The sequence below is a fragment of the Diadema setosum genome, chromosome 1 (genome assembly GCF_964275005.1).
Source record: "Diadema setosum chromosome 1, eeDiaSeto1, whole genome shotgun sequence".
Taxonomy (NCBI): Eukaryota; Metazoa; Echinodermata; class Echinoidea; order Diadematoida; family Diadematidae; genus Diadema; species Diadema setosum.
Genome location: NC_092685.1, coordinates 39,968,479 through 39,981,616, shown reverse-complemented (window position 1 = coordinate 39,981,616; position 13,138 = coordinate 39,968,479). Strand labels below are relative to the sequence as shown.

At 39.1% G+C, this 13,138-nt stretch overlaps 1 protein-coding gene across 1 annotated transcript in view; it reads left to right on the top strand.

The window, feature by feature from the left end:
• LOC140230441 (potassium channel subfamily K member 6-like) overlaps positions 1-13,138 on the top strand; it is a 34,271-nt gene that overhangs the window by 12,619 nt on the left and 8,514 nt on the right. The window contains exons 2-3 of the mRNA XM_072310598.1: positions 551-709; positions 2,295-2,534. Of these exons, the coding sequence (XP_072166699.1) occupies positions 551-709; positions 2,295-2,534 (399 nt within the window). The remainder of the gene's footprint in view (positions 1-550; positions 710-2,294; positions 2,535-13,138) is intronic.

The window sequence follows — 13,138 nt, the reverse complement described above, 5'->3', positions numbered from 1 at the left end:
TTTTGTTAACAAAAAATGTTTATGTATATGTATGGCACCAACAATGTATATATAATACATGTGTATGCATCTGCATGTGCAATAATGAAGGAACTAAAATATGAAACCAAATGAAATTGAAATCAAATAATGAATAAGTTGGATATGCTATAAAAAGAGGTAACTGTATTTTTATCACGGAGCTAGAGTTGTTTTTTTTTTGTTTTTTTTTTACAACTGAACAAGAAATAAGGAACAAACTATTATACACATGTCGTGAAATATGAGATGGCGACGTCATAATGGATGAGCTAAAGATGTCATTATAATCATCCGAGCTAAGACCTCATTATAGCTATAAACGATTCTGCCCATGCTGTTCTTCAGGTTATGGACACACCTCCCTACTGAATGGCTTTGACTGAGCTACGTACGACATTATAACGGATTCCAGCGTCGTCTATAATGTCGAGCTAAAGATGCCATTTTGCCTAAGCTACGTACAGCTGTATACCTGACTAAAGATGTAATCATAAAAGAGCTAACGACTTAACCCCGTGTTTTTCTTCAGGTTACGGACACACCTCCCCACTGACCTGGAATGGCCAGCTTTTCTGCCTTTTCTTCGCCCTCTTTGGAATACCACTTACGTTCTTCTTCCTCGGTTCCGTCACCTATGTCGTCAGCAAACCGTCGCAAAAGTTCCTTGACTACCTCGTCGTTAAATTTGGTGAGATCTTGAATTATGAATGAGATAAAGATTTGAAGGTAGATAAAAGGTTGTTACAAGTGATATCTTAATTTCTAACGGTGCTCTGAGAGATTAGATCATTCATATCTCGAAATAATATGGGATTTGACCCACTCTGTTAGTATTTAGTAGAATAATTGAAAAATGCATGGTCATGTGCTCTTAAAAGCACTTGGACAGGTGTCAAGTGCATTAAGGCAAGTGGAATCAAATGCGTTAGTTTTCAATTATTTGCATGCTTCATTTGCAAAAAAAAAAAAAAAGAGAGAGCAAACAAACAAACTCTGGAAGTACAAAAACTTGTTGTTGATGACACTACTGATAAATAAACACACTAATGGCATCACAAGGCCAGTCTGTTTGAGAGCAATAATTGGATTGCATGTCGGTATCAAAAATATAATTATTTGTTGAAAAGTTTCAAGTTGACGTGTTACTGCCTTTGAAAATGGAAGACGTGACAGTCTTCTTCTTTGTCTACGTTTCGAAAAGAGTTAGCAAAGCAATGTGCTCTGACGTTGTATTTGAGATTTCACTAGCTTTTATAGTTAAAGACCAGTGAAATTGTATCTTTATATCTATATCTATATCTTTATCATGTTTATCTATCTATCTATCTGTCTATCTATCTATCTGTCTATCTATATGTCTATCTATTTGCATTGCATGTGACGTGTGTATGTATCTGTATGCGTGTGTCGGTGTGTGTGTGTGTGTGTGTGTGTGCGAGTGTGTTGTTTGTTTTTGTGTGTCCACGTCTGATAATGGGGTAGATTTATAAAGGGAGAGGGGAGATGTGAGTATGGAGGGTTTTGGGCGTTTTGGATAATTGTAAAGGTACATTAATACAAAGGGCAGTATAAGGTAGAATTGTTCTGTGGATGAGTTTTATTTTAGATATGATTATACAATGTACTTCCATTTTTGCGGTTTGTCTTTGCGGTCCTATAACAATTATAATTATCTTCATTTCATTTGTTACAATGAAATATGAAATGTATGTCTCAGTCGAGACCTTTGTTATCGATTTCTATTTTCAAATGCGGAAATGTCACTAAAGGAACAGTTTTTTTCTCCGTTTGTATACAGTACTTGCTGCTTTTGGTATTGCTTAAAATGGAAGTGAATAAGTATCATTTGGCGGAAATGACGGGATTTTGTTTGCAGATATGTGCCAACTTTACTTCGAAAAGGAGCTAATTCTTCCTCTGGCACATATATTGGTGTATTAGAATGAATTCATAAGAGATGCAGCACTCTTATCAGAGAGAATTTTGGCAATGGTATTCTAAGCTTCTTTTGCGAAAAGAGTTCATAAGGATGGTTGATAAATATAGGTAAAGAGTTCTCTAAACACATCCAAAAGTTTACGATGGCGCTATCACTCGGATGTCACACCTGGGTGATTGCTGATTGGCGCCAAATCATCAGTTGCCAATTAGCCATCGTTTAAGAAAGATGACAGCCCGTTGTCGAAACTGTCACAAGTAAATACAACTTTTGGATGTGTTTAGAGAACTCTTTACCGATGTTCTTAGCTTCTTATTGTAATTTTTCGCTATAGACCAAAGAATGCCAGACCTCTTCATCCGCGGCGTCCATCTCGGCGTCCTCTTCGTCTGCGTCCTGGGGCTCTTCTTCCTTGTCCCGGCCACCATCTTCAGCAACGTCGAGCTGGGCTGGTCCTTCTTCGAGAGCTTCTACTTCATCTTCATCTCGCTCACCACCGTGGGGCTCGGCGACTTCGTACCGGTCACATCCATTAGCTCAGACTACAAGGCGTTATACTTCATAGGTGTCTCGGGTGAGTATAGTGAAGTGGTTGAGGTTGTTTCTTCTTCTTCTTCTTCTTCTTTTTCTTCTTCTTCTTCTTCTTCTTCTTCTCTTCCTCTTCTTTCTTTTTATGCATCAGCCACGAAGGGTCGCTGGAGGCATTATGCTTTCGGGTTATCCGTCTGTCCGTCAGTAATCGATTTTGTAGACGACATAACTTAAGGACCGGCCGTTTAAGGTAGCCAAATAAATCTGAGCATAATTTTGTATGTATGATGGGCGAAGATGTGCCTTTCAACTTTTTAAAAAATTTTTAACAGATTAGACAATAGGATTATCAAGTTCTCCTCAATTACCATGTAGCTTTCAAGTGTCAACGGAGTGTTCACTTAAAGGTGTATTTGACTGATCTGTTTTATGTGTAGCTGATTGAATATATATTGATATATTTGTTCAAAGCATTGTAACAAAAAGTAACAACATTATGAGATGTGCACCTAAATGATATTCTGTATACCAGGCACCTGAAAATTGCGCAATTCGTTGGTCCCGTGTCACAGCTCACCAATGAACGAGAGATGGCAAATACACTTCATGTAGTTCAATATCATGCTATAACCGCAGGCGAGATCAATGTATGCACAATCGTGCAAGACCGAGTACACAGCGTGTCTATATCAGCGGGTTGTACAGCTGTTACAGACAAAATAAATATGTCTCAGCTATTGTGTTACATCCGTTCTTTTTGCTTCCAAACGTATGCATAGCAAATGATGCTTAACCATGTTAACGCAAAGATGAGATTCCTACAAAGTTTCATAATGTATACAGCTATATACACCGTGTTTGAAGATTCGATCTCAGGCCCGTAACACAATTATTAGTTACAAGAATGACAAATCTTCTGCCTGTGGAAGAACATATTACTGGTACTCCCTTACAGTTTCATTGTTTGAACAATATTGTCCTATAGGCGTGTTCTTCAGACATAATATAAATATTGGAGTCTAGGGCAATTGTCCCGGACCCTTCCCCTGACCTATAACCCTAATCCTAATCCTGAACCTGATCCTAACCCTAACCCAAACTCTTACCCTAAACCTAAACCTATCTCTAATCTACTCTAACCTTTTCACTAACCAGTATTCAGCCGGGGGGGGGGGGGGGTAATTGCCCTGATACGAAATATTGTATTACTTTTGTCAGTGAAAAAAGATTACAAGTCATCAACTTATACAGGCTGAGTGGAAAACGGGATTGCTGTTTACAAACACAAAATGGAAATACTGTGCATTCCATGATTCTGTAAAAAAAAAAAAAAAATGGTTTAGCCTTCATGCAAGACAGGTTTTGGAATTTATCGAAATTGGCGCTAAAGAGTCCCATCTGATTCTTTAGATTTTCTTGCTGTATAGGATTATTAAGAAAGTCCTAAAAGCAAGGTTTTGTGTGGCAGTAGAGTGAATGGGACAGCAGCTAAAATGACAGGGAAAGGCTCAGGACAGTGCGCCGTAGATATTCATTCACGTGGAAAAGCGATTTATCGACTTTGCGCCTAATTGGCTCCGAGTCAATACTTTCCTTTCTTTTGTATTCATGTTGAAATCTTTCATTTTGAATAGTCCGTAAAAGGATATGAAGCACACAAGCGTTTTTAAATACCAATCTATTGCAAATAAGATTCCGAGTGCGTCCAGCCGTTGGCAATTTGTTGAAGAATCACCGGAAAAAGGTCCTCCTCTCATATTAGTTGAATGAAAACACACAATTTAATAAGGAATGCAATTTTTATTTTGGTGCATTTTCATGATATGTTTTAGGTCCGTAAAATGACTCAAATTTTGTATCTCTCCATATATTATGTCCAAATTATGTTTTGATATCATCACGGAATTTCGAACAAGAAGACTGATTCAAGCACGATATTAATATGCCGGAGCAACAATATGCCCCCGTTATTAGATAATTTCATCTCTTATCGTAATGAATCGCACGAAATTAAAAATGACGTCACTGACAGCTGTCCAATCTCTGCGATACTGCTATAATGGTTAGGAACAGAGTTGATTGCTAAACTGTAAACTTTGTAAATTGGTATCACCGTTAATTTATGTGCAGCATGATAGAGCGAAAGTTTCCATTAGGAACGAGAAAAAGAGAGGTGCATGATACAATTAGATGCCTTCTCTATTCTTCAGGGTTATGATGGAATTTCATATCGACTAAATTTCTAGCGATATCGTCACATTTCGAGTTGTTGTTAATTTCCACTAGGCAAAATTTACAAGCCTTACTTTGAAGTCAAATTCTTGTGCAGTTCTGTTCGTGCATCTACTTTTAGACAAAATCATGTCCCAGATAGTTTAGACTCGACGTACAACAATTCACGTAACAAGCTGTATTATCACCGTCATTCTTTGTTGCCAGGATTTACATCTGGAACCGCATATTTGAAACCTAACCTAACCTAACCTAAATGTATATTTGAAACCTAAATTGTGGGGGCGTTGTGGCAAAAATCTGTAATTAGGGCCTAAAAAAAGGTGGTACTTGTCACCTACGGTGCGTATTATTTTAGTGGGAATAGACCAGACGGGAAGGGGGCTAGAAAGTCAAGATCACTTATCTTTTATTTGTTGAACTCCCACGTTTTAATGACCTGTCAGATTGAAATGTCACGTATCAAAGCCTGCTCATTAGACTCTGCGTACAGGCGTCATTTCGCTGAGCTCGTTTATTGCAAGCTGTATAATGACACGGAGACGGAGCTTAGTTGTTGTTGTTGTTTTTTTTTTCAATCGAGAGTAAGACAGAGAGAAGGAGAGTGTGAGAGGGAGGGAGAGTGAACACCGGTGAGGGTCAGATGGACGGGGGGGGGGGGGGTGGTGGTGCACCAGTCGGGTTTAGATCATAATGCTATATCTCCGAGCATCTGCACGAAGTACTTCATTTTATCGTTGACAGGCAAACGTCTTCTTTTCGTTGGGAGACGCTCCAGAGAAAGTGGTTTGTCAAAGAATTAAAGGGATGGTATAGTTTTGGTTGTGGTCTTAATAAAAGGTGGAACCCACCTTTTATTAGGACCACTTTGATTTGGGATATCTCGGCAATTCCATTACCAATATTCAAAATTACTTATACATTATGAAAGAGCACACAATTCTAAGAGGAATTCAAAGATTATTTGATTACAATTGGTTTTGAAATGGCTGAGATATCCAAAAACAAAGTGGTCCTAATATAAGGTGGGACCCACCTTTTATTAGGACCACAACTAAAACTATACCATCCCTTTAACCGGCTTCGGCGTTGATTTGATATTAGACAATGATTAGAATCTCATTGGGTCTTGTGAGAAGAATATACACTGAGACGAATAGCTACAACTTCGCCTTGTATGGCAAGTGCAATTGAAGAAGATATGGAACATAATGCGACAAGTATATAGATAAATAATTTCATAATTATATGAAATGAATAGTCGACATTCAAATCAGTGCATTTATGTCTACAGCACCAAAACCCCGTCTCTAGCTGTGGACATTGTTTTAGTGAAAAGAAAGCATGGCCCTATAGATATTGCATAAAATTATGGTAACTTTACAATCAATGGTAACTACCATGGCAACACTATTCCGAAGCCAAATAAGATGATATCTTTAGAACGCCACAATCAAAGCCGAGGAATCACTAACCATTGTGAAATAGTGGATAAGACTCCTGACTCCCAATCGGAGGACCCGAGTTCGATTCCCACCAAATGTTTTTTACGTTGTTGGATAAGATGTCTGTTACCCACCATATCTCTCTCGACCCAGGTGTATAATAGAGTACCTGGCAATGCTAAGGTAATAATAATGGCAGTGCCCTCTGATAGAGCAGTGGCAATACCAAAGAGGCTACCCTGGATGGAAAAAAAAATAACGTGATTAAAAACACCTAAAAAAGACCTATCATTGATTGCAATGTGTTACCGTCAAGTGAAGTTTCCATTGTGTTTATGCCCCAAAAAGCTTCTTTGTTAGGATCGAATAATCTGTAAGAATGCCTTCGAGGCAGCGTGGGAGAATGATTATAATAATTATGCGAATGTGTTTGTATAATCTCTGTGACCATGACTGTGTGTGACAGTATGGTGTGCGTTTTCATACTAGTGTACATTGCATTTTCTTGATCATATTAGTAGTATAGAAACATGCAAGTCATGCTCTTCAGTGGGAAGGTGCATTCCAATGTCTTTTGTTAATCAGTTCAGTAATGTAGTAGTAATTAATACCCCCATTCCACAGAGATTTTTTTTTTCTCATCGGTTACTAGTCGGAAGCAGAGTTTGTTGATTCGAACCACTAACCGAAGTGTATCAGATAGCAATCTGATGAATCCGGCTTTGAATATGTTGGTCAACTATAGGTGCCAACATCAGACATGTTGGACGAGATGCTCATCGGAATTCAGATCTTGCCTCATCGGATGACGTCATATCTGAGACAAACCTGAAAGCTGACCAATACAAGTCGGATTCGTCAGAATGCGATCCGATACACTTCAGTTGGTGGCTGGAAGCATCAAGCTTTGCTTCCGACGAGTGACCGATGTGGAAAAAAAATATCTGTGGAACAGCGGTGTAACAGATGAGGTCATGGAGAGAATTGATATCGGGTTGGATGTTCCTTTTTGTTTTTCTGTGGGCAGATCCAAGTAAAACAGCGGAAAGGTTCCCACAAATGATGAAGTGATGATCAGGGCATTATCAAATCAACACAAGTCAACGTGCATTAAATTTGCCTGGCATGGGTCCTTTTATATACTGTAGATAAAGTGTTTCTCCTTGTTAAATTCTTTGAAAATGTGGATTCATTATCATTTGCACCATTACAATATTCAATGCACACACCATATCTAAAACGTCTAGACTGATGAATGTTCGGAATAATGACTGAAATGTCAAGGTTTTCTTTCCTAAAAACCATGCACTTCGTGAAATAAAGCGTCTCCCTCTAAATGTGTTTCATTTTTTTGCCGCATAAGCTTCCATGTTTCTCATTACGGTCATATAGAGCTGGTGCGATAATTACTAAGTGGGTTTTCATGATTTGGTTTGTTCACAGCCACATTGTTAACCCTTCAACGACCACTGACTTCGAGTAACATTGACTTCTTAATTCAGAGGGTTGAGGTTGGATGCCTGTAATATGGCCTGCCGACGCACGAAGACTTGGGAAACTACGGGCCTAGTCTTCGCCGCTCATTGAGTTGCTAATGGCCCGTTTTCCCCACTGCACCTGACTGCGCAAAGCTTGAAACAAACATACTCCCTCTCTCCCTCTCTCTCTCTCTTTCCAGACACCAAAGAATGCGAAAGATCCATGGCAGATACGAGCCTCACATTTAGGCCTACTTTCTTTGTCATTATACAAGTAAAGATTATCGGTTTCTCATTTCATTGCACAAACACTTTAGGCGTCTTCATCCTGGCGCCCAATTTCTTTTAAGAATCTATTTTTCTCGTTTAAATGAACCAGACTGAAATAACTACATATACCGAATGCTTCTTCACCTGTCCAGCAAAATCTCTTGAATGTGCACTATGTTATATGCTTCGCGGAAAGGGAAAGAAATCTCACGCACATTGCCGCGGTTTTCGTCTCTAAACCAAAAACAGCAGCAAGAAAACATCAGAGAAGCGCTTAAACACTTTCAGTGCCAGTGAGTGAAATGTGCACAATTTTCTCACACATAATTATTATCTATGGACGGGAAATCCATGCGGCAAGTACAGTGTTTATGTTGTGAGCGAGACAATCATGTCAATGTTGCGGGTATGGGGTAGCTAGGTGCAGCCGTCTTGGTTCATTAGAAGTTTAAAGCTCACATTCGTTATGGACCGTCAGACGTAGCATGCATGCATGGATCATGAATTCGCGGCACACATTAGATCCATATCGCTGTAGTTGGCATGGGTTGTGTAGATTCTTTCTTTCCTTAGAGGGATAGTATAGTATTGGTTGAGGTGAGGATTCGCTTTTAACTTCTTGCGAGTTACTTAGAAACCACTATATGAAATCTTCAAAAAGCATACAATTCCAAGAGGAATTCAAAATTATTTGATGGAAATCTGTTTTGAAATGGCTGAAACAAAACAAAGTAAAACAAAGCCAACCTAATAAAAGGTCACTGCAGGTGGGTCCCATCTTTTATTAGGATCGCTTTGTTTTTGGATATCTCAACCACTTCAAAACCAATATTCATCGAATAAACTTTGAATTCCTCCTATAATTAAATGCCTTTTCATATCCAATAAGAGGTTTCTTATTATCTAAAAAAAAAATCATCAAAATCAAAAAAATGCTGAAAACCTGAAACCCCATTTCAACCGAAACTGTACCATCCCTTTAATGGGTGTCAAAGGTGTCAGTCGCAATCAGTTTTGAATAGAGCTCATTTTGCGTGACTTGCGGCAAGATTTAGATTACAGAGTCATTAAATCGTCATGTCATGTCATATCAAAAACTCGTCAAAGTCAGCTATACTTATAACACATAACGGCCTCAGTTGATAGGGTATGTGCTACAAATTCCTGTCCTTTTTCCTATAGCTTTTTTTTTGGGCCAAATTAATCAAGATATTACGCATTATTCTTCCTTCCGCCCACCCTCTCCCTAATGCTTTTAAGTCATTCACATCCACCTCAGACATATTGCAATTTTGTGTGTGTGTGTGTGTGTGTGTGTGTCTATATGGCTGCATGTATGCACGTCAGACCTTGCTTAAGATAATAGCCTTTGAGCTTGTTTCGTGTATTGCTTTGTTTCATACACTGCTTTTGCCTGCGAGGAAATTGTATTGTCCTTGGAAATTTGTGCTCTGATTTGATGTGTAATGATGAAGCAGAAGCCAGGAATTGAAATGAAAGGAAAATCGAAAGAAAAAGACCCACCAACATACCAATTGGGTTTTAATTGATTTCAGTTGATTGGTTAGATATTACTTAACATGGTTTGTGTAATCATTGTCCTTACAGATCTTTCGAATATCCTGAAGACATATAACTGGTAGAAGATGAGATACCGCTATATCGTGATGGCAACGAAATCGATTCGGACTGATCTCCTTTATCGTCTGCTAAGAGCTATCTAACAACATAAAAATCAGCATAATGATAAACCGCAGTGATTATGAAAAAAGGTAGTTTGCCCCACACAGTGTCCGTCTTGACCCAGGTTTCATTTAAAATGCATACTTCGTCATGACAGTCGTACTGCCGATATGATGAAGACAAGCTAGCCACAGAAAGGTCGCCGAAAAGTGCTGAATCTGCTCGTGGTGAATAAGACCATGTCATATTGTAGACATGGATTTATTTTGTCATCAGTTTTTGAAGCAAACCCCTAATAAAATTGCACAATATCTCCCTCCCCGCAAAATACACATTCAAATGCACCATCTTTGTATGAAAGCTGTACATCTCAAGGTTAATGAATACTGGCCTGTTGGTTCCTCACAACGTTTGAATATTATTCTGAATTTGTATTCTGTTTCCTATACGTGGGGTCACACTACTACACAGCCTTCCTCGAAAACTGCCTCTATATACGTTTACACAGAGCTAACTCACTTTAAAAGCCCCTAAATTAGGGTCTAATTAGGCTTGCTGAGTATTAATGGGCATCGATTGTAAGTCCACGCCAGCGTGCGATGCCGACTTCGGACGTAGGTGAGAGAGGACGCCACATAATGTCCGGTCATGAGTATTCCTTGACCATCCCACCCTCTCTCTGTCCTCCTCCTCCTCCTCCTCCTCCTTCCCTCCTCCTCTTCTCCTTCTCCCCTCCTCTTCCTTTTCCTCCTCTCTCTCTCTTTCTCCGCCTCCTTATTTTCTTCTTAATTCATCTTTCTCCCGTTCTTCTTCTTAGACCCCAGTTTCTCTTTTTCTACCTTCCTCGCCTTTCTCTCCTATCTTCTCCTCTTCCTTCCTCTCCCCATCCCTGCCTCTTCTGTCCATCATCCTTCCTGCACTCTTTAGCTCCCTCCCTCTCCCTCCTTTCAAGCATCCCGGACGCGGTCACAGTTAGTTATCTACTCGTAGTCTTCCAAAGATGTCGGACGAAAATGTAATTGGTCTAATGGAGCTGTGTGGTATAGGTGATGTTTGATCACAGCGTTCGCTCACTCACACCCCTTGCTCCGTGGCGTCACTTTCCAGCGTGTCTTAGATACGACTGTTTGATTTCATCGTCCATCACATCATAGGGCTAATTACCGAGATTCGCTTTCACGTTTCTGTTTGTGTGTGCGGTTTTTCTTTTTTTCCAGCCTCATCATTATTGCCACACATAGTAATGAGAGCGAACTTTTGGCAATCGATTTAGTTGATATTGACATTGGACTCGAGAAACCTTGGAGAGTCGACAGTTTTAGCCTCTTAACTGCTGAAACATGGAAATGACGCAGTGTAGTTAAATAACGAGAGAGAAAGAGCCGGGGGGGGGGGGGGGAGAGGTGGGTTGGATGGGGGGAGAGAAGTGAGTTTCATTGAAAAATTGTGATGAATCACTGTGAGTTAATATCCAATATAGGTCGGTCATTAGGTCGCTCGGTATGCAATGAATATGAAACGATATGACCGGTCATCTTCACTTTGTGGAGTGGAGTATTAGTAAAATATGTCCAGATCAGTTCAGTGCAATTAATTTCTTCATTTTTACCTTGAAAATTAACCATGAATTATCGAAGAATGTATATTCGACCAAAAAATTCACAGTATAATAAACACAATAATTTCAGAAGTATTTAAATAAATTTAAACAAAGAAAGAAAAATGAAAAGATGGAGAGTACTTTTCATTGCAGCTTTATTTCATTTTTTTTTTCGCAGAAAAATAAAATCATCAAAGCTGATTGGGATATTATGTTGATTTTAGCTACATGCATGGAATTACAGATTATGGTGTAAAAAAAAAAGAAAAAAAGACGCAGACGCCAAAACAACGATTATACTGTAACAGATAGCAATACTTACAATCAAAAACTGGATTATGATCTTTTAACAGAAATCGTTCACTCTCACCAAAGCAACTCATTATTTTGGTGAGCATTTAGGCCTACCAATGCAAATGACGTTTGTCAAGTTGCTAATTACTCCAGCCGAATTCTGAATTGTATACCAAGTTTTCTCAATTTATGTTGTCATCAGCGTATTATCAAATGATTGTATTCAAAGGAAGGCTTGCTAAACTTTGTCACAGACATCAACAACACAATGGCACCATGTACTTGTACATGGCTGACTTATGATCTAATCCTATAATTATTCATTAAAAAGCGTAGAAAATATTATACATAATCATTCTCATCCATTAAAGTAGGGGCGGGCGCAGCAGGGGCGAAGTAACAGTATAACAGATGGATACATTTGGTGTGCAGTCGGTTGAATATAATCCAAGACAGCTAGTAAATGGATTCCCAACTATCGTTCGTGCACGGAATTAGTATCATTTTTTTTTTTTAAATCTCCGATTGTATTTGTTTTTGTCATTCTCGTGTATGCTGCGTAATTACACTCGGCTTTCTATGCTCCACGTTGGTATTGACGTGGAGTTTATGTGCGTTACAAAGTCTACAGTATGTATATAGGTATATGTATGTACCTCGTAATCATTCTAGCACTCATGCGCAAGTTAGTCGCTCGGTTCTCATACACACATACATACGCGCACACATACACACAATATCATGTGTAACGTAATGAACATTGGTAGAGGTACTTATTAAGCAACTCAGACGACATGAAATTGTTTCACAATGTACTGGTACAATAATTACACCCGTTCCACTGTAAATCGTATTGACAATGACACCTAGACAATAACTGTACTTTTTGGCGTATTTTACAGATAGACATGGTGATATTGAACACGTTTTTATGTATGGGGAAGCTACTTATAACGCGGTGCGTACCGTGCAAAGGGAGTGGTCCTATTATATCTACTCATCATTTCCAACGCCCACACATTACACATGCCCTTCAAGTCTGTGTGAGTGCATGATCGTACTTTCGAAAACACGAGCATTGAGACAGGTTGTGATAGTATGTTTCCGGCCAGTTCGCACGGCAATTAGCAGCGTGCCTCTATGCATAGAGTTATTAGTTAGTAATGATCAATGCTACCATTACTCGTGGATAGGCCTGGTGTATGGGTGAGAGTGAATAAACTAAGGGGTGATGCCCTCGTTAGTAGGTTTCCTTAACTCCTTATTTTCATCCGTCGACAGCCATGTTACCTGTTTGCTTTCTATTTTTTTAATGTACACACGCAATGACGCGTCTCTCTTCGTCTTCACTAGTTCTTAGCAATAATTGCTTAACGCTCTGCAAATGTTTGGTTCTGCGGAGATCGCGCCTCATAATAATTACAGTATGTAATTTTCTGCACAAAGCAATTAGTGTTCTGAATCGTCCGTGTATTTGGCTCCACATAACCATAATATACCACACAACATCGCCAATGAAGCAGGAACAAAATCATCAAAAGTATGGACTCTGAGTATGGTAAAAACACTTCAGCAATTTTTTGGATAGGTCAAGCAGTGGTATTTCATGTTCTGTATAGTGTGGGCATCATCACTTTTCCATGTG